At 38.2% G+C, this 22,697-nt stretch overlaps 1 protein-coding gene across 1 annotated transcript; it reads right to left on the bottom strand.

The window, feature by feature from the left end:
* Positions 1-4,405: 4,405 nt before the first annotated feature.
* LOC118635415 (phosphatidylinositol-binding clathrin assembly protein-like) lies at positions 4,406-22,697 on the bottom strand. The gene is made up of 10 exons (XM_036270118.1): positions 22,619-22,697; positions 20,024-20,166; positions 17,427-17,502; positions 16,329-16,431; positions 16,126-16,219; positions 15,897-16,008; positions 14,075-14,181; positions 13,241-13,282; positions 5,021-5,100; positions 4,406-4,415 (listed from the first exon to the last, which is right to left on the bottom strand). Exons 1-10 carry the CDS (start codon positions 22,695-22,697, stop codon positions 4,406-4,408), a joined length of 846 nt encoding a protein of 281 aa, XP_036126011.1.

Genomic DNA, 22,697 nt, shown 5'->3' with positions numbered 1-22,697 from the left:
AGAAAGGAGATTTTAAGTAAAGAACTGAAGGATGTGAAATCTGAATCATGTAAATCCAGCAGAAGGAATAGCATGAACAAAGGCCCTGAGGAAGCAGCGTGCTTGGTGTGTTTAAAGAATAGTGTGGAGGACAATAAATCTAAAGTCAGAATGATCAAAGAAGTCAGAAAGGCAACGGAGGACCTTTTAAAAAAAAAAAAAAAAAAGATTTTGGCTTTTATTCTGTGACCACTATCTCAGGTTAACTTCCCTGAGATGGGAAAGGTGTTGGAGGGATATGAACAGAGGAGAACATCTATTTGACTTGTATTTTAATGAGGTTACTCTGAATGTTATATAAGGAATGGAAAACAGTATGGAGTTTCCTCAAAAGATTAAAAATGGACCTCACTTTTTGCCCAGTAGTTCCACTTCTGGGGATTTACCTGAAGAAATGCAAAACACTAATTTGAAAGAATATATGTACCCCTATGTTCACTGCAGCATTACTTGCCATAGCCAAGCTATAGAAGCAACCTAAATGCCTATCAATAGATGAGTGGATAAAAAAGTTGTGGTACATACACAATGGAATATTACTCAGCCATAAAAAGAAATCTTGCACAGCTGGTGTGGCTCAGTGGTTGAGTGTCGACCCATGCACCAAGAGGTCGCTGGTTCGATTCCTGGTCAGGGAACATGCCTGGGTTGTGGGCCCAATCCCCAGTGGGGGGTATGCAGGAGACGGTCAATCGATGTTCTCTCTCATTGATGTTTCTATCTCTCTCTCCCTCCCCCTTCCTCTCTTTCTAAAATCAATAAAGAAAAAAAAAAGAATGAAATCTTACCATTTGCAACAGCTTGAATGAACCTAGAGGACATTATGTTCAGTGAAACAAGTCAGTCAGAGAAAGACAAATAGCATATGATTTCACTTACATGTGGAATCTAAAGAACAAATTAAACAAGCAAAATTCAAACAGACTCAAAGATAGAACAGGTGGTTGCCAGAGGGGAGCAGGGGTTGGAGCACTGGGTGAAAGAGATGAAGGGACTAAGAAGCACAATTTGGTAGCTACAAAACAGTTACAGGATGTAAGTAAAGCCTAGGAAATATAGTGAATAATATTGTGATAACTATGTATGCTGCGTTGGGTTGTTAGAAATCTGGAAAGATGAAGGGGAACACTGTAGAGTATATGATGGTCTAACCACTAAACTGTACCCCTGAAACCAATACATAATAAAAAAGAAAAAAGAGGGGAAAGAAAAAGAATGGACTTTAGGGAACAAAGGCAGAAGCTGTGATGTAGTTAGAAAGCTCTTAGGGGGGTGCCAATGGGGTAAAAAAGGAGAAACATCCGTAACAAAAAAATAAATTAAAAAATTTAAAAAAAAAAGAAAGCTCTTGTCCAGGTTAAGAGATAATGGTAACCTGGACTAGGGTGGCAGTGAGAAGTGGTCAACTTTTGAATATGTTTTTAAGGTAAAGTCAACAGATTCCCTGATGGATTAGATGTGGGGTGTGACCGAAAGAAAAGAGTCAAGGAACTCCAAAGATTTCAGCCTGAGCAACTAGAAGAATTGAATTGCTATTTGCCATTAACTGAGTGGGGAAACCCATGGAAAAAGCAAGTTTGGGATAGGGTATCAAGAAATTAGTTTGGGACATATTGAGTTTTGAACGCCTATCACACATTCAAGTGAAACCATTGAATAAATACAATTCTGGAGTTCAGGAGGAATGGCTGTAGCTGGAGATACCAATTTGGGAGTTCTTACCATGTAAATGGTATTTAAGGCCATAAGCCTGGATGAGGTCATCTAGGAAATGAATATGTATTGATAAAGAAGAGAAATAGGATGAATCAGTGAAAAAAAAGTCTTTATCAAAAGGAACCATGAGTTTGATAAGAAAACCAAGAGGCAAACTGAAGAAAATGGATCACAGAAGAGGGAGTGATGAACTATGTCCAATGCTGTTGAGGCATCCCAGTAACAGGAAGACTGAGAAATTACCATGGGATATTGAAACATGGAGGTCACTGAATTTTGACAAGAGTGATTTTAGTGATTGGTGGGTACAAAAACATGATTTGTATTACCTAATTACTTAAAGGAATTCAAAATCAAATAGGGGAAATATTAACACACCTTTCTTAGTAATTGTAAGAACAAATAGACAAAATAATCAATTACAATATAGAGGATTTGAACACAATAAGCAACCTTGACCTAATTGACACTGTACCTAACAATGACAGGATAGTTTTTAAGTGCACATGAAACTTCTATGAAAAAAAAAGTGATTATATTCCGGGCCATGTATCAACAAATTCCAAAGGACTGAAATTATACAGAGAAGGTTCTCTGATATAGTGCAAGTAAGCTAGAATTCAATAACAAAATAGGTAATCAGGAGATCCCTATATACATATAATTTTAAAATGCATTTCTAAGTAACACATGGGCCCAGTCCTGTTCTAAGCACTCTACATGTATTGACTCATTTATACTGATAATAGCCTAATGAAGTCAAAGAAACTGAGACACAGTAAAGTTAAGTAATCTGCCAAAAGTCACAAAGTCTATGAATGGTAGAATTAAATTTGAACCCAAGCATTCTGGTTCTATGGCCAATATTTAAAATCACAGTGATTTAAGAGAAAAGGTGATTTCAGCTGGCCACAGAATTTTCAACAGAATTGGTTCAAGCAATGAGGCTTAGGCAAACTGGGCTAAGTTCTCAGGGTAGCATGTGTGGAGATCACCGGTAGCCAGTTTGGGTCTGCTGGTAATCAGGCCCATAGTCCTTTATAGTAGTGTGGTAGTAGTTCCCCTACTCTCCCTATACTGTACTTGGGATTCACATTCACAGCAGACTAAATCCTTGTCGACCACTACATTTAATCGTCTTACAATATCTGTAAGCACTAGTGATTCCCAAACCTAGGCGCTCAGAAAAGTAGTCATTCTTTTGGAAATGTACATTTTTTGCTATACATATGGTTTTACTCAAGGTACTTAAATTCATTGTAGTTTTGGTTAAACTCACCCATTGAAATTGCAGGTGTAGCCATTGAGAATATGCACAAAAGAAAAATAAAAACAACATTTAAAATAGATACACTTTAAGTCTTTGAATTAAATTAAAAACAAACTTTAATTCAGATACATATAAACCCCATGATAATAAAGTTCATTATTAATAGATTTGTGTCTAGAGAATCAAGTAACATTGTTGAAAAATAATCACCCATTACAAAACAGAATATGGATGATTATGTGCAGTCATGTGCCAGTAGATGTGTAACAACCAGTTCTCCAGAAAAAAAAAAAAAAAAAAGGCCTGTTTTGTAATGTTTGTCCATTCCTGTGGTGTAATATATCCATCATGGCCAATTTCAAATTATTAATGTGACATCAAGCAGCTTGCACAATTCCTGAAAATTTAGCAATGGGCTCTTGTAAGCTAGTATAAGCTGTATCTAGCACACTACTAACGTATGAAGCACACTTTAAGAAATTACAGTGGACTTACATGTTAAGTGTTACAAGGTATCACACTGTGTGTATGTATGTTTCTTTGCAAAAATGTATCTTTCAATTAGTAATTATTTGCATGTACAAAATTTTAAAAATACAAAATGGTATACAATGAAGACTCTCCCACCTATCTCTTTCTATGAGCCACCAAATTCTGTTTGCAGAAAAGGTATTTTATTCATTTCTTGTATATAGAAATTATATAAACATACATTCTCTCTTGTTCTGTTTTTAAAAACAAAGATGGAGCATACTATACTTTGTTTCACATCTTGCTCATTTTCTATTTAACAATGCATCTTGGATATCATTCCACTTCAGTACATAAAAATAAGGTCCTTATTGATAGTCATTTTGCTATTACAATGTTGCATCCTTGTTCGTGCATCATTTCATAACTGTGAATATATATATTAGATAAAATCCTAGAAGTGAAATTGCTAGGTCAAAGACTGCTTCAGGAAGAGGCAGCAGATATACCAGGTGGTTATGCAGTGGAAAAATTAAAGATTCTAATCCTGTCCTCAATTATTACTGACATTCATACAATATATTCATATTATATGACATAATCATATAATATAATATTACCTGAGAACCAAGTTTGGCTTGATGAAACTTTCACAAATGAACTGTTTGAAATGGAGTGAATCAATGAATGCTGGAGACTTAAGAGATTACAAGAAAGATGAGGCACATTTGAAAATAAATAGAATGACATATACTACCCACTGAACCTATATTTCTTTAATTCATCCATCTGTCAATCAACCCATCCATTTAATCATATACTAACTTTACATTTATCTTTGATGAAGAGATAATCAAAAAATTGTCAACCTGTTGTCTAATAGAAGGTGATAATATAAATTAATTACAATCAACATAACCTAAAGTGGAATGAATGCATAATACAGGATTCTTACAGAAATTTTGGACAATATTGAAAAATACAAAAAAGAAAACTGAAGTCAACCATAATTTTCCACTCAGAAATAGCTAATGGGAACATTTTCAAGTGATATAAATCTGTATTATTCAATTTATATGTATATGCATATATAGATGAATACATGTATGTGTGTATGTGTGTGTACACATATATTCCTTGAATGTTATTATGTATACTGTTTTGTGGCTAAACAGTTTGCTGTGCCATTAAATATTTGTCTACAACAGTTATTCTCACTAGGGGAACCCCAAGGAAAAAAATCAAATCTTTCAAGAGAGGGGGCTATTTCAGTCCCAACCTCTGACTTTGAGAATCACTCAGTATAATAAAAGCCATTCCTTTGGGAAGCAATCACCCTGGCGAAGAATGTGGAATCCCACAAAAGACTGAAAAACTATTCTGTATTATCATTTAAAATCACTGCATAGTATTCTATCATATTCAAAGCCCATAATTTATTTAGTCACTCTCATGTTATTAAAATGAGGGAAATTATTTAGAGGGAAACAAAATTAACCCACGCTCAGACATTTATTAACTTACCTGTAAGGAGGAAAAATGTCATTTTTCTCTTCCAAGGAAGCTAAATGCTGTTTTAATGCTTCAAGTAAACTGCTTGGTGCCTAAAAATAAAGTTATCATGAAAGAGTTATTTTCTCATCATTTTTAGCAAAATCATACTCTCCTATATCATAAAAAGGTTTTGAACAAAAATTAAGACACCTGTGTAACAAATTCATTAAAGCTAAATAATTGCTACAAGTAAGTTCATTATTAAAATTGACCTCTTGGTACAAAATCAGATTTTCAAACTATGCTTTTACGTACATTCTTTAAAAACAAAGGCAAAATAAAAAAAGTCTCTTAAAATGATTCAAGAACTGCTAAAAGACCTATCCTCTTTGGAGAAGACATTGGGCTTGAAATCATTATTTGTGGTTCCTTCATGAATCACCAGATCATAAAATAAATTTAAATAAAACATTAAGGAAAAGAGGAAGAAAGGGGTGGGGAGAAAGAAACAGAACTAGAGAAAGAAAAAAGAGAGAGAGAATCTCACTCATATTAGCAAATTCAAACATGTTTTTGTGGCCTCTGCTGAAATGTCACCCCCTCAAAGGAGATTTTCTTAACTACCTTATATAAAACAGTACTTCTTTACCCTCACTATGTTTTATTTTTCTTCACAGCACTTATCTTTACTGAAATTATAGGTTTCTTTCTTTCTTTCATTTTTTTTTATTAATCCTCACCTGAGAATATTTTTCCATTGATTTTTAGAGAGAGTGGAAGGGAGGGAGGAAGAGAGAGAGAAACATTGATGTGAGAGAGGCACATCGATTGGTTGCCTTCTGCATAACCCTGAGCAGGGCTGGGGATCAAACCCATGATCTTTGGTCTTCAGGCCAATGCTCTAACCACTGAGCTAACCGGCCAGGGCTAATTTTCTTCCTTTGTATGTTTATTGTTTGTTTCCTGACAACAGAATATAAACCTTCGCAAACACTTTTCACTGATGAATCTTAAGTGCCAAGTAAATGTGCCAAGCACTTAATTAATAATATTTGTTGACTGAATGTGGATGCATCTTTTCACTCTCCATTCCCATTAAAAATGGAAAAGTGGGCTTCTTACATAAGATCGATTCTCCCCCAGGGTTCTACATATCCTACCATCTCTTTCCTGATCCAATCAGTCACTCTTCAGGAAAAAAATGTGGGTAAACAGTATACAAGGCACTAGGGTTACAGCTCCATGCAAAAACAACCTGTTCCCAGGCTTCATGATCTGGGAAGCTCCAGTCTACAGGTCTGGGGGGTGGAGAGAAATCAAATAATCACACGAATAAATATAAAATCTAAGTTGTGAAAAGTACTATGAAAAAGAGATACATGAAACTCAGTGTTTAAGTAGAAGAATCTGACTAAATCAGGGAGGTCAGGGAACCAAGCCCTTCTGAAGAAAGCAGCAGTTAAGCTGAGATATGAAAGACATCTAAGAGATAAGGATGATAGTAAGAGGAATGAGCATTGTAGGCAGGAGAACAACCTGTGAAAAGGCCCTAGGAAGGGCATATGACAGAGACCAGAGCGAAGATGAATGATGTTGTTAGAGCAGAGAAAGAGAGAGCAAAGGGGAGTGTGAGTGAGATGAAGCTGGAGACTAGGTAGGGATTAGGCAATGCAAGACCTTAAATTAAAGGCAATGTTGGGGAGTTTGGACTTTATCTTAAGAATACTGGGTAACCACTGGAGGGCTTTTAAGTGAAGGGTGAAACAATCAGATCTGTGCAAGCTATCAGATCAGCATTAGGGTTGCATTGTGTAAAACAAACAGCAGGGGGCAGAATATATGGCAGCAGACTGGGAAAGTGAGATGATGGAATGATGGTGTTGTGACAAAGACAGACATGGGTGACCAATGAAATGTCAGTTGGAGGAGGGTTTAATGAAGGAATTGTTTACATAGCTGTGGGCAGGGAGAGCAAGGAAGGACTGGGAGAGGCAAGTTTACCTTAAATGGTCCTTGAAGTCAACATCAGAAACCTTGAGAAGCCACTGCTGCTAGATTTGTAAGTTCTTCAATTACAATACTTTGATTCTTAACCTTAAAAAAAAAGTATCCTTTGCCTTGGCTGGTGTTGCTCAGTGGTTACAGCACTGACCCATGCACTGAAGGGTTACAGATTTGATTCCTGGTCAAGGGCACATACCTGGGTTACAGGTTTGATCCCCAGCCCCAGTTGGGGTGCATGTGGGAGGCAACCAATTGATATATGACTTTGTCTGTCTGTCTCTCTCTCCCTCCCTCCCTTCTGCTCTCTCTAAAAATCAATGGAAAAAATATCCCCCGGTGAGCATTAATAACAACAAAAAATTATCTTTCAACCATTTCAAACCATGCAGAATATCTATTACTGCTTAGGAGTTTACTGTGGTTTTTCATTGATCACAGCCCCAGACTCTGGAATATGTAGTAATTTATCTGAGCAGAGAGTGTAGGAGTCTATATGCAGAATAAAATGAACTTTATGCTGAAGCTGAATATTGAAGCTGAAATGATAAATTCTTTAAAAATGAACCATCAGCATTAATAAATATTGAACCCTTTTTTAAAAAAAGGTACATTACAATAAAAAGGTAGCTATGAGGCCATAAAACCTCTTTTGTGGGGCACATCATTACCCTCCACCCACCCAAACCATGAAACTCTGTGGTGAAGCTGGGAAAATGCATCCAGGTTCACATCAAGGTGAAACCTGAGGAGGTCCCCAAGTTTGTGCTCCTAGAGTTTTGATAAGGGGTGCGGCCCAGAGATGTATGTTTGAACTATTCTAGTGAAAAATAAAAACTCATCGGATTGTAGAGAGAGCAGACCCTGCAATTTGAGTTTCCAGGAGTCACACCCAACATGAACTGCATGGAATGGTCAAAAAGAGAGGGATGGACACAGACAGCTGCTCATGGAAGGAGGTTCTGTGATCCCCAGACAATGTCAATGTCAAATCCAAGGAGGAAAAGATTAGCTGAGGAAACCTGGGAGATTGGCTCCTAAGAAAACAAAAGAGGTTGAGTGAGCCTTAAAATGGTGAGCCTGCACCTAACAGCATCCATTCACATAAAGACTGTTGGAATCACAAGGAGACACTGGCCACTGTAAAGTCACAGAGGAAGATCTTAACACCCTTTGAGAGATCTAGCAGCAGACTGGCTGAAAATGCTCCTTGAATCTGTGCATTGTTTTGAGTAGACTTCTCTCAGAGACCAAACGAAAGGAGCAAAGATGAGGCTGACTTAATTCTCGCCCCTCTAGGCTCCCTCCCCTCCCACAGAGCCCTGCATTTCACTACATTCCAAGGTTTCCAGGACGCCTGAGAAAGCACGTAGCAGGAGCAGCTCTGCCAACCTGAGGCCATGACAAATGACTTTTTGTACTGGCTGAGAGCCGGAGGCCAGTGTACTGATAAGAAAGCTCTTCCAGCCCTGCCCTGTTTGGCTTAGTGGTTGGAGCCCGCAGACCAAAATGTCACGAGTTTGATTCAGTCAAGGGCACATACCTTGGTTGCAGTTTGGTCCCGCATATGGGAGGCAGCCAATCTCTCTCTCTCTCTCTCTCTCTCTCTCTCTCTCTCTCTCTCTCTTTTTCTCTCTCCCTCTCTCCCACTCTATATAAAGATAAACAAACAAAAAAATATATCCTTGGGTGTGGATTAAAAAAAAAGGTCTTGGCCCATTTGGCTCAGTGTAGAGCGTCAGCCGGTGGACCAATGAATCACAGGTTCAATTTCCGTCAAGGGCATGTACCTCGGTTTAGGTTTGTCCCCAGCCCTGGTCAGGGTCATGCAGGAGGCAACCTGTTGATGTGTCTCTCTCACACCAATGTTTCTCTCTCCCTCCTTCTCATTCTATCTGAAGAAAAATGGAAAAATATCCTCAGGTGAGGATTAAAAAGAAAGAAAGGAAAGCTCTACCAGTAAATGACCCTCATCTGTCTTCTGCAGCCTTTCCCACAGCCATCTACCTTTTTTTTTTTTTTTTATCCTCACCCCAGGACATTTTTCCACTTTTTTGTTAAGATAGAGTGGGAGGGAGAAAGAGGAAGAGAGAGAGAGAGAGAAACATCAACGTGAAAGGGACACATCGAGTGGCTGCCACCCGCATGACCAGCCAGGGCCGGGGGCAAACTGCAACCGAGGTACATGTCCTTAGCGGGAACCGAACCCAAGTCTCTCTGGACTGCAGGCCGATGCTCTAACTGCTGAGCCAAACCGGCCAGAGTGCCATCTACCTTTTGATTCAGGGGTCCTAGAGACCAGAGCTAGGGTAAGAAGGAGAGAGGGTGGCCCACTGGGAAATGTGGCCCTCCATCCTGGGGCTCCTCCAGTCAAATATCCTCCTAGAGCTCCAACTGTAGATGCTAAGCACTGAAGGAGGCCAAGCCCAGGTCAGGTAATGCTCACCTGTGACCCCCATGATGGCTGACCTGTGGTTCTCAGCAAACAACCCCTTCCCACCTGCCTTAAGGATCTGAGCTCAATGTGGAGAAAAATGAGAGAACTATATTTTGAGAGATATCCAATTATACTTTTGTAGTCTTTGTTCTGTCTTTTTCAGCAACTCAGAGGCTGGGACTCTGTCTCATTCATTACAGCAGCTTCCTCCTGGTAGGGGTTACGCATGTGTTTGTAAATTAATTTCTTGAAATCCACTTGTTGTGGTGCCTTTGGGCAATGAAATCCCATCTTCTGTTCTACTAACCCAGATATTCTCATTGTCTCTCTGTTTGGTTATCTGACTTCTCATTCAGGAACCCATGCTTTATTTCACCTAATAGGGGTTCCCACTGTGGACCACTCTGTGGGGCTCAATGTTTATGCAAATGTCCCTTATCTGTACTTGAGGAATGTTTGCGCTGTATATATCTGAGAGGTATATATATTTATGAGAAGATATCAGACAGAAACTCTTTCCTTCTCTGCAACCAAGCCTAACATTTATTTGCATCTGCAACCATCCTCCCCTCCTTGCCTTCCATAGTCTTTTATTTGAGGCCACTGCTTCCACTTGTGTCCTGGATCCAATAGCCTCTCATTCCCTAGGAGACCTCAATCTAGTATCGCTCTCTCCCTTCACAGGATTCTTCCCATACATATGACTACCACCTGAGCCAGGAACTGTATGAATGAATAGTCTACATTCTTCCAGTCCCCACTAAGGCTGGTCTGCCACACTAGAGCCAGGGACCCGGTTGGAAAAAGAGTAAAGGCCCTGACTTATGGGATGGGTAGAGCTGCTGGGAGGTCCTGAGTCTCCAGATTCCCTAGAAACCTCTGAGCCTAAAGAGTTGTCCTCCTTCTCCCTCCTTGTTGAAGATGATACCCCACAAGTTACATGCCCCACCAGGATCTGTCTCCATCCCCCTCCTGGCCTCTAAGACTCTCACTAAACTTAAGTCACAGCATAGCCCAGCTAGAGACATGCTTCTGAAACAGCTTCCATCTGCCCTCCAGGCATAGTAGCACATAAAAAAACAAAACCACCACCCTAGCCGGTTTGGCTTAGCAGTTAGAGCGTTGGCCCACGGACCAACAAGTCAAGAGTTCGATTCTGGCCAAGGGCACCTACCTAGGTTGCAGTTCATCCCCCGCCCTGGTCAGGGTCGTGCGGGAGGCAACCAGTCAATGTGTCCCTATCACATCGATGTTTCTGTCTCCCTCCTTCCCTCCCTCCCACTCTATCTGAAGATAAATAGAAAAATATCCTCAGGTGAGGATTTAAAAAAAAAAAACACAAGACGGCTGATTCCAAAGACTGTCACAGGGGTGTTCGGAATCAGACTCCAGCCAGCTAATAAATGGCTCTTATTTGGAAAAAGAAAAAAAACAAGACCACCTTGCCCAGGCCAGTGTGGCTCAGTTGGTTGGTGCATTGTCCTGTACACCTAAAGGTTGTGGATTTGATTCCCGGTCAGGGAACATACCCAGGTTGTGAGTTCAATCCCCAGTCAGGGTATATACAGGAGGCAACTGATTGATGTTTCTCTCTCACATTAATGTTTCTCTCTCTCACCCTCACCCTTCCTCTCTCTATATAAAATCAGTAAAAATAATAAAATCCTGGCCAGAGGGGCTTTGTTGGTTGAGCGTCATCCCATGCACCAGGAGGTCACTGGGTCGATTCCTGGTCAGAGCACATGCCAGGTTTGGGCTCGATCCCCAGTAGGGGGCATGCAGAAGGCAGCTGATCGATGTTTCTTTCTCATCAATGTTTCTCTCCCTCTCCCTTCCTCTCTCTGAAATCATATATAGATATAGATATAGATATAGATATAGATATAGATATAGATATAGATATAGATATAGATATAGATATAGATAGATAGATAGATATAGATGTATATCTATAACAATAGATAGATAGATAGATAGATAGATAGATAGATAGATAGATAGATAGATAGATAATCTCCACTCAGTTGAGGATTAAAAAAACAAGACTGCCTCCCAGGATGATGGCAGAATTATGGCAGAACTTAGTGCCAATCTTAAAGGTAAAAAGGATGCAGGGATGATGATCTCTATCATATCTCCATGTAATTCACCAGTATTCCCAACCCCCAAAGTAGTTGAGCCCTGGAGAATGACAAACTATAGTATAATCAATCAAGTAGTAACTCAATTGCAGCCATGGTGCCAGACACTACAGTTTCTTTGGTAGAGATGAGTTAACATAGTCTCAAGTACATGGTAGGTAGCTATGAGTTTGGTGAATTTTCTGCTTTCCATTGCTATCAAAAGTGTGGGTGAGAAAGAATTAGCAGGCATATGGAATGGACAAATATATATATATATATATATATATATATATATATATATATATATATTTGCAGTTTTGACCCAAGCTGTGTTCACTCTTCTCAATCCTCTATCATAATATGGTCAGAAGAAGTCTAGACCATTTAGTTACCCCTCAAATAATCATGTTGATCCACTTCTATCCATTACATCATGTTAACTAAATCATAAGAGCAAGAAGTGGCCAGAACAGTAGAGACCTTGGAAAGTTACATGTGCTCCACAGGGTAGATGATAAAGATTCAGGAGCTCTACATCAGTACAAATTTTAAGGTTTCAGTGGCCAGGGTCTATCAGGAAATCCCATCCAAAACAGAACATAAAGTATTGGCATCATGCACCTTTTACCATTTAAAAGGACATACGACTCCTGGTAGGCCTTTATGGGTTCTGGAGACAACATGTTCCCATACCAGGGAAAACTGCTTTGGTCAACAGTCTAGGTTCTCTAAAATTCTGCCACATTAGTTTGGGGCCCAGAGTGGGAAAGACCACTGTAGCAGGTTCTGTCTGGGCCAGCCCTACGGTACAGCTGAGATGGAGCACAAGCAGGTCCAGAAGGCACAAGCAGGCTGCATGAGCAGGTTGCCCAACCCTCGTTTCACCCACACCTGCTGCATTGCCATCTCTACCTCACATCACACCCATTGCCATGTAAAGGATTCCTGAAGAACAATTTCAAGGGAAGGAAAAACTTAAGTTTGTTTGATTTTCACAACACTGCTATGAGACAGACAATAGTATTACACCCATTTTGCAGTTGCGTAACTGAGGCACAGAGAATGGAAATGAGTTGTTTGAGATTACACTTCTGAAAGGTAGACAAGGTATCCTCAAACCTAAGCTTATTATTCCAAATACTCTGCTGTTTCCACTGATCAATTCTGTCCACTTAAAAAGCATGATCTAGTTGTTATACTATGAGTCACCATTAGCACTCAAAAGGGAACAGCCTTTTTATAAGACCAACAGCTCACAGACCTATTCAAAACACCTAAGTCTATGTGTATATACCAGAGATTTTCAACTGGTGTGCTAAAGAATTTTTAAAACATGCAATGCCTGACTATTCTGCAGGGGCACTGACCTCTTTTCCCTTAGATTATCAAATATAAGAATGACAACTGCCAACACAATAGCCTTCCGGTGTGAATGAATCAAAATTCTACCTATTTTTTGTCAGATTGGCAAAAAATATAATATATTTTTTAGTGTACCACAGAATTTTAGTGATTATTTTGAAAAAGGTTGAAAATTGCTGGGATATACATATATGTTATTCATGGAGAAATGAAAATACATATATAGGTTTATGGCAAAGAATGGAGTCTTAGATTGTGATTAATATAATAAACACACAAACATAAAGATAGAAGAGTTATTTAAATACATAGGAGAGAAACACTGACCTCAGTAAGATACGGAATGTTGTTCTTGTCAATTCCAACTTGCTGAATTCACATAAAAGGGGGGAAAGTACACATTGCAGCAGAACATGCAAACCAAAAAAAAAGTAACTGTGAGATCAATGTATCCACAAAAGAGAAAATACTGCAAGGGCATGAATGCCTTGCTAGGCTGGTACCTATCTAGATCAAGAAAAATATCAGGGTAAAGTATGCCCTGTCCACTTAAGCACAAACGTATATTTGTCCTAAGGATAAAACTATAAAAGACAAAACTTGCCAGATATTGAGTATTTGCTGTCTGGATATTTTACAAATGTGTTCTAATTTTTAAGTAGTCAGCTCTTATTTATATTGTTCTCCTGTAGGTAATACACCTTTTTTTTTTCTATTTTCAGGAGCTCTACTATTGCTTGCCTAGGTGTCATTCTCTTTGTATTTATCCTGCTTGGGTTCCTTTGAGTATCAGGGAAGATGTGGGCTTACTTCATGTTTCCTTCTCTCATTGATCACAGACCTATTCTACCTGAAAAGACTTACATCATATATATTTTGGCCCAGTCTTAGAGTTGTTTCTGCTGAGGGTAAGCTTGTGATCGGTTAGCCTCATGGCTGTAAACAGAAATCCTTGTAAGATTGCTTTTGTGCACAAGTGCACTGGATAGTACATTTGAGGTATTTACTTTTAGTTTTTAGTTTTACTGTTTACAAAATAGATAAAACTACTACCAATTCTGTGTGTTTGTGTGGTGGTGGTGGTAGGGGCTGATAGCTATACTGGATACTAAACTAATATACAAAACAGAAAAGCCTTGGATAGAAATAAGAGGCGTATACCTCTGCAACCTTCAGGAACTGTGCCAATTTGGTTGTGCTTCTAAGGAACTTGATGTAAATATCCAAACTTGTGTTGCACTGGTTCTTCGTCATGTGAAAAAACTTGTCTAAAAATAGAAAAAATTACCATGAAGGAGCCAATAACTTAGCAATTTTCAAGTTTCGCTCCATTCTGATGATTCTCTTTTAAGCTGATTCTTGACATGAATTCAACTTGTTCAAAATAATTATAGTTTTAATTCAGTTATTTTCTATTTTAAAAAGCAACAACGCCCTGGCCGGTTTGGCTCAGCGGTTAGAGCGACGGCCTGCGGTCCTGAGAGACCCGGGTTCAGTTCCCGCTAAGGGCACGTACCTCGGTTGCAGTTTGTCCCCGGCCCTGGTCGGTTGTGCGGGTGGCAACCACTCGATGTGTCCCTTCACATCGATGTTTCTCTCTCTCTCTGTTCCTCTCTCTCCCTCCCACTCTACCTGAACAAAAAATGGAAAAATGTCCTCGGGTGAGGATAAAAAAAAAAAGCAACAACACTGCTCTATTTATATATTTAAAAGATTTTTATGGAGTAACTACTGTATGCCAAACACTGGTGCTAGAAATACATCTAGAATTTAATAAGCATACAGAGGTTGTGTGGATAATTTAGTTTCAATTTCTACAACTTCTAGTCTGTAATCTTTTTGAAAATTCTGAAGCTCTCTGAAGGAAGAAGCTGTTCTTCCTACTCTTCTATAACTCTATAAATGTACTAGGTACTTCTTCAGTATATGAAAAATCTCAAATTCTCATCAATGAAGTCTAGAGAACCCTTCCTATGAAATGAATCATTCACTAGGGTGAAATGATGACAGATACTTCCTGAAAAGCCTAAGAAATATATGCTTGTATGTAATCAATAACAATTACTTATGTTTTTTTTTTTTTTTTTTTTTTTTTTAATCCTCACCCGAGGACATTTTTTCCATTTTTTGTTCAGGTAGAGTGGGAGGGAGAGAGAGGAACAGAGAGAGAGAGAGAAACATCGATGTGAAAGGAACACATCGAGTGGCTGCCACCCGCACAACCGACCAGGGCCGGGGACAAACTGCAACCGAGGTACGTGCCCTTAGCGGGAACCGAACCCGGGTCTCTCAGGACCGTAGGCCGACGCTCTAACCGCTGAGCCAAACCGGCCAGGGCAACAATTACTTATGTTATAGGCTATATTTTCTTAGGAAATTCAGAACCGTGTTTTTGACTTTGGTGGAGTGGACCTTAATGAGTAATGCATAAATATGGCAACCCATGTTGATTCCCTGGTAAATTTCCCAAAAATGTCAGTCAACACTTATATAAAAACTGAAAAGTTCTGTGGCTAATTAAATAAATTTTTAACCAAAAAGGCAACATAATGTCTCATTATTTAAAATATATATGACCCTGAAAATATCTTCTATTTTGATTCTAAAACAAATATGAGTCTAAATGGGGGGTAGAGGGGGTGGGGGGGGGAGACTTAACATATGATGACAGATTATTTGACTTTGGGTGGTGGGCACACAGTGTAATATACAGATCCTGTAACACAGAAATCCACACCTAAAACCTATATGATCCTATTAACCAAAGTCACCCCAATAAATTTATTACAATATTTATAAGCATATATATATAACCCATGGACACAGACAATAGTGCAGTGAAGGTGGGGGAGCGGGGGGAAAAAGGAGGAAACATCTGTAATACTTTCAATAATAAAGATAATTTTTTAAAGCACACAAAAGTTAAAAAATATATTGTTCCTACCATCGTTTTAAAGTATATAATGTTTATTCTTTAGCCTACCTAGCAGATTAAGTATTCCCTCATTACAGGCAGCAAAGAGGCGAAGAGAATCCTTAAACAGGAGCATGAAAGCAGCATGCATTATACCATTAGTTAGTTCATTGGCACTTGCCTAAAAATTAAGTAAAAAAATAATCAGTTATCATCACAGTTTAAAAAAATTCTTACCCCACCTATATAGTTAATGGCATTTACCAATATTTTGAAAAAGGATTTATAAAGCTCTTACATTAAAATTAAGAAGAGCATCAAACTGAGTTTGAATAACTGGAAGTGTGTTTAGTAGGTCTTTAGTATTCATAGTTCTCATCATACCATCCATCCTATAAAAGAGCAAAGAAATTCATAACATTAATAATTAAGAGTTTGAGAAGCACTATGACATCAACATCTTGAAATACAGCTATGTTTTTTACAAACATATTTACTGACCCTCTCTTGGTTTTGGTGATGTCAGATGTGATCAGTCTATATGCGAGTGACTTTTCATTCAAGTACCTGCTATATCGTCTGATGAAGGTTGACATAGCATAGCCTAAAAATGAAATATTTTAATTATTTCTAATTTAACCAATATTAACCATTTGCAATATATGTCAATAAATGCAAAGACTTAGCATTCCACATTCACCCGTATACCTCAACAATATCTTTGGAGTACAAAAGCTAGAATGGCCTTAATCATTTAGTCCAATATTCCTTAAACTTTCTAAAGATTATTTTTATTTCCTCAAAGCCTTAATAGCACCTCAGGATGTGGCATTGATGGTGACATTCCTGAACATAGGAAATAATTAAACTTTATCAATTTCTTTCATATCTCCATTAAAACTATTGTAAATTCTTAGCATTTTCCTAAAACTCCCCATCTCATTGTACTCATTCCTCCCTGACCCTCCCTCCATGAAGGAAATGACCTTGTCCCCTACTTCATAGGCAAAATAGAGGGTAAAGAAGGCCATGATAGAAACTCAACTCCTCACTACTCAACTTCTAAACATATCTTGATTCATTTATTCAATTTATTTATTCATTCAATAATTGTTGAGTGCTTACTGAGCCAGGCACTGTTCCAGATACTGGAAGTTCAGCAGTGAACAAAATAGACAAAAATCCCTACTCTTATGGAGCTTACATTCCAATGGAGGACTGACAGACAAGCAAAACCAAAAAAAGCAAAGAAAAACTCAGAGATGGTTAGTCAGAGAAAAGTGAAAAGAAGAAAACTCAGGTGGAGAAGGGACATAAGGTTGTGCCACAATTTCTGGTAGACTGAACAATGAAGGCCTTACTGAGTAAATACCTGGAGAGTTTAGTTTCCTCTGTCTTTAGCACATAGCATATTCTGTTATCCTTTGTAAGTGTTCCAATGTGTTATATCAATGAATTTAGAAATTATCTACCATCAAAGCATGTACAACACACCACACCATTTGTAATTTGGAACCTTTTTTTTTTAAACCAGGCACGGTTTTCAGAACTTTTCCCTCCCTGCCACACAGAAATATTTCCATCAAAGAATTTTCTTACCTTCTACGACACTTTTATCCAGGAAGTTGTGTAAAGTGAACAAAGAGTTTCTAGATGCAAGATGTTGGATAAAACGCTGCCAAAGAAATGTGCCAAATAAAAAAATTAGTTTGTTCACAAGTAGAGTTCATTGATGATTCTGTCATTGTGGATAAAATCTTAAAATAATTCTATCATAGAGTTTCTATGCACTTCATGAGCACTGACTAAGGTGAGCACAATTGTATCCTGGGCTACACAGTATAAGGACCTGCAGTGTTGTCCTCTGTTTATAAACCTCCCAAATAAATAAGGGCTTAAACATTACAGCTCATGTGCATATACACCTTTTCCCCCCAAGACTTTCTATCTAGCCATTCCCCATTTTTTATTTTTATAACATTTCATGAATTACAGAATTACTTTAATTAATAGTAAATTACTTAATAATTTAATTACAGAAAAATAAAAATATATATATACATCTGTGTACCCTACCCCACAACCCGGAAATAAAAACAGCTTACTTTTTGACATACCTGCTTCAAGTCTATTTTTAAAATAAGAGGATTAAAATATACAGATAAAGTTAAAAATGCCCGTAGCCCCATCCCTAAGTTCCATTTCCTTCTCCTACCTGGAAGGTACTTGTATCATAATTTTAATGTGCTATCTTTAGTCTATATTCTTTGTAGCTTCATGTATATTTGTTCCATGGAAAAATATTAAGTACATTTTAAAATTTATATAAATTATATTATATTCTACCATTTTGCAACTTGCTTCTTCTATTAACATTGTTTTTTGAGATCTAGCCTTGTTGGTATACATCGCATTTAATGGAATATAGTATTTCTTTGTATAAACACACCTCATTATAGTTATCTGTTCCCTAATGATGTATATTTAGATGATTTCTACTTTTTTAATATTGTAAATATGCTATGAGTAGTGGATTTGCTGGGTTACTGGGCTGGGCAATTTCAGTTTTACTAAACATGTCTCAATGTTTTCCTTTGACAGTGATAAACTGTAGCAACTAATATTTGCATGTCATCCAACAGTATGTCAGTTACCATTTCTTCAAGGTTTTTGCAACTCTTGATACTGCCATGCATTTTGAATTTTGCTTATCTGAGCATGTTCTCTGATGGTTACCAGCCATTCTGGTTTCCTTTTCTATAAATTCTCTATTCATTTCTTTTTTTTTTTTTTTTTTTTTTTTTGGCACGTGCCCCTAGCGGGAACCAAACCTGGGACTCTCTGGTCCACAGGCCAACGCTCCAACTGCTGAGCCAAACCGGCCAGGGCTCTATTCATTTCTTTTGTTCATTATTACATTGTACTGCCCTTTTCTTATGGATAATGTATTCTCAATATTAATCTTTTGTCTGTAATATATAAAATCTTATTCCAACTTTATGGTATCTTCCCTACTAAAACGTCATAAGCATATTCTCCTATATTTTCTTCCATTTTAACATTTAGGCTTTTGCATTTATAGCTATTTCATTCATGTGGAATTTATTTTTGTATACAGATGGAGATAAAGATCTCATTCTATTTTTTCCATAGGGATGTTACTTGTACCAAAAGGCTTTATTTTAAATTCCATAATTTTCCCCCAGTTTTTAGTGCCACCAAGTTCCCATATAAGTACAGTTCTACTTTGAGTTCTCCACTGTTTTCCACTTAAGTAAATGTTCTATTTTCACCAATACCATACTATGGAATTACTGTTGTTTTATAATGAGTTTCAAAATCCAGGAAATCTCTAAATCCTAATTTTTAATGCAAAGCTTACTGAGATAAAATGTTGATTTGAAGTAGAAAATAATAATTTAATGTTAGAGAATATTTCAGTTGTTCTATAAAATACAAAGAGTGTTTGTATGTGGGGAGAGTTAGACAGGTAATGATGTAATACACTCAGGTATCTAGTTTTTCCTGGTAAAGTAAAGCAGTTATGTAGCAATACATTTTTTAAATTCTCACCCGAGGCTCAGGTATCTAATTTCTACTGGTAAAGTAAAGCAGTTATGTAGCAATGCATTTTAAAAATTCTCACCCAAGGATATCTTTCCATTGATTTTCAGATACAGTGGGAGGTAGAGTGGAAGGGAAGGAGTGGGGGAGGGAGAAAGAGAGAGAAAAACATCAATGTGAGAGAGACACATAGATTGGTTGCCTCCTGCAGGACCCCAACCAGGGCCGGGGATCGAAATGCAACCAAGGTATGCGCCCCTGACAGGAATCAAACCCAAGATTCTGTGGTCCGTAGGCTAATGCTCTAATCGATAAGCCAAACTGGCTAGGGCGTGTAGCAACACATTTCTGAGGGCTTTCTCTTTTTGGTCTAAATCATCTAAAGAATTGAGTGAAATATCCAATGTATTGTCCACTTTATTACTTAGTGGCTAAAATAGTCTGTACCTCAAATACTAATTACAAAGATATATTCATATGCAAAAATGAAAAAAAAATCAGTTTTTTAATACTCACTATTGCTTCCCCTAACTTGTCATAATTAAAAGTAAAAGGTGGTACGCCTTTGCCAAACCAAGAACATTTTTGCAGTTGGAAATGATTATTACCATTTGTATACATGCCATGCTTACCTCATTGCCATGCACCATAAGGTGATGCACCGTAACCAGGGCTTTGAACACCACCACCCAGCTGCTGTTCCTAGTTTTCTCAGAAAGAACATCAGCTAGGCGCTTAACACTCATATTTGTTCCATTTATGTACTGAATTAGATCTAAATTAGAGACAGTAAGAAGCATTAAAATGCAGACTGAGAAAAAATTTTCAAAACCAAAATTATTAACTTCAATTCAAATACAGATGCAATCAAATCTCAGAGAAATAACAAAGCCAATAATCCAAAACATTTCCTTCATTACAAGTTTGTAATAACATATGTTACATGACATTTAATGTCATCTACCCTATTGTTCCGTGCACTTGATGAGGGTAGGAACTGTGTCCATTTTAATCACCATTATCTCCCCAAGACCCAGCACAGTAGTTGGCACATAATAGGTTATGGTATATACTTGTTAAGTGAATGGGACTCAAGAAGGTAAATAACATACCCAAGGACATACAAGTAGTTAAGTGGCAGGACTGAGCTTTGAAATCAGATTTGTTTGACCTTGTACACCAAGATATCAATCATTATGTTATACTACCTCTCTCAAAGTAAGTGCCATGCCATGAAGGTTCAGTCAGGAGCTTTCTTTGTAGTGTCACCCTACATCTGACCATTTTATTTGCATCCTTTAACCCCTTATTGCTTCTTCTCGAGTCCACTTCCCCATAGCCTTGCCCTTAGTTTATTGCAGTAGCTTCCCAATTTCTTGCCTCAGGATTATAACCATTCGTCAGTTTATTTCATAAGGCCCCTCAAAAGCTATTTAAATACAGATGCAATCAAATCTTGGAGAAATCACAAAGGGAATAATCAAAAAAAATTTCCTTCATTACAAGTATTACAGTTTGTAATGACATATGTTACATGACATTCATCATTTCATTTTCCAATTCAAGAATATGTAGTGATTCCCTGTTGTTTATCAACTCAAAATCTTTTTTGCTTTCAAAACTATAAATTGTTATAAAACTTCTTCCCGAGCACTTATTCATTAATCAGCATCTTCACATGCAGGATAGGTCCTGAGGAGAGTCCTTAACAAATATGCCACTGGATTGGAGCAATAGGCTGACCCAAACTGCATACCCAGATTCATTTATTCAACAAGTGTATACGGAAAACAGAAAATTATGGTACTGACTCAAGTGTCCCCCTTTGATTGCATGCATTTTTCACATAGATAACTACTGCTTATCTTTTAAGTCTTGAGAAGCCAATTCTGACACATATTACATTAATATCCAGGGCTAGATAATATATATTGTGCCAGAATCTAGCACGGAGCCTGCCCAGAATAATGTTCAGCAAAAAAAATATATCTAGCCCTGGCCAGTTTGGCTCAGCGGTTAGAGCGTCGGCCTGTGGTCCGGAGAGACCCGGGTTCGGTTCCCGCTGAGGGCGCGTACTTCGGTTGCAGTTTGTCCCCGGCCCTGGTTGGTCGTGCGGGTGGCAGCCACTCGATGTGTCCCTTCACGTTGATGTTTCTCACTCTCTCTCCCTTCCTCTCTCTCCCTCCCACTCTGTCTGTACAAAAAATGGAAAAATGTCCTCGGGTGAGGATAAAAACAAAACAAAAAAATATATATCTATAAAGAAGATCTGTTTAACTTAGTGAACTGTTAGTTGTTATAATACATGCACATTGTCATGATGATAAGAAGATAAAATTTCAGAAGACAAATACATATTAAGTCAATGGAGTTTTAAAGAAAACTACCAAAATAAGAGGTGAAGAAAAGAATGTGTCAGCTATGAAGGTTTTAATAGCAGTAAGATTTATGTGTATTGCCAATAGCACATATTATTTATAAAGTCCCTGCTCACAATGAACTCAAACAATAGGGAGTGGGAAGATCCTAGGAATCTATTTTCTTTGAGCAAAAAACAACTTTAAGAATCAATTATGCTCGGAGGTGTGGCTTAGTTGGTTGAGCGTCATCCCTTGTACCAAGAGGTATGCAGTTTGACCGAGCCCAGGGGTCGTGGGCTCGATAACCAGTGGTGTGCGTGCAGGAGGCAACCAACCGATTAGTCTCATAGATGTTTCTATCTCCTTCTCCCTCGCCCTTCCCCTCTCTATAAAATCAATAAAAACATATTTAAAAAAAAAAACAACAATCAAAATTCTTTCCCCTGGAAACATACACAGGAACACAAAAAAGGTTGCCATGGACACTCTAAAGCTATTCATGGACCTTAAGGTAGGATTGCCTATGGGAAGATCTGCTTGATAAACTTTTCCTTCCCTTACTTCAGAAGACTAAGAATGTTATGGAGCCTGGGGTGGACTTTGGCATTGAGAACTTTCTCGGAAGCCAGGGTTGTCATTCCACCACGTCTTGTGTCCTAAGTTATTTGAATAACTTATAGTTTGGAGTTAAAAAGTTCAGTGGTTCTCTTTGAGGCTCAATCAAAGATTACTAGAAGTGAGAATTCAATCTCACCAGTCCTGCATCAGCAAGCAGTACAGAGAGGGGGTAGGAAATGGGGTGCAGCCTGTAGAAGCACTAAGAGCACACTTAGTCATGTGAGCCACCCTTAGTAGACTTCTACTCACCAGCTAGATGTTTCGGGTCTGGTTCCATGAGCTCATCCGTGGTCGCTTCGAGGGCAGCCTTGGACACAGATGACCCCAT

Source organism: Molossus molossus, unplaced genomic scaffold (genome assembly GCF_014108415.1).
Source record: "Molossus molossus isolate mMolMol1 unplaced genomic scaffold, mMolMol1.p scaffold_m16_p_2, whole genome shotgun sequence".
NCBI lineage: Eukaryota > Metazoa > Chordata > Mammalia > Chiroptera > Molossidae > Molossus > Molossus molossus.
The sequence above is the reverse complement of the archived record's forward strand: the minus strand, read 5'-3'. Positions and strand labels throughout refer to the sequence as shown.

Coding starts and splice junctions, on each gene's coding strand:
- LOC118635415 (XM_036270118.1), bottom strand. CDS start 22,697: ATGGGGTCATCTGTGTCCAAGGCTGCCCTCGAAGCGACCACGGATGAG. Junction 17,503..20,023: donor TTATGGTGCATGGCAATGAG/GTAAGCATGGCA, acceptor TTTCTTTGGCAG/CGTTTTATCCAACATCTTGC. Junction 16,009..16,125: donor ATGCTCTTCTTAATTTTAAT/GTAAGAGCTTTA, acceptor CTTAATTTTTAG/GCAAGTGCCAATGAACTAAC.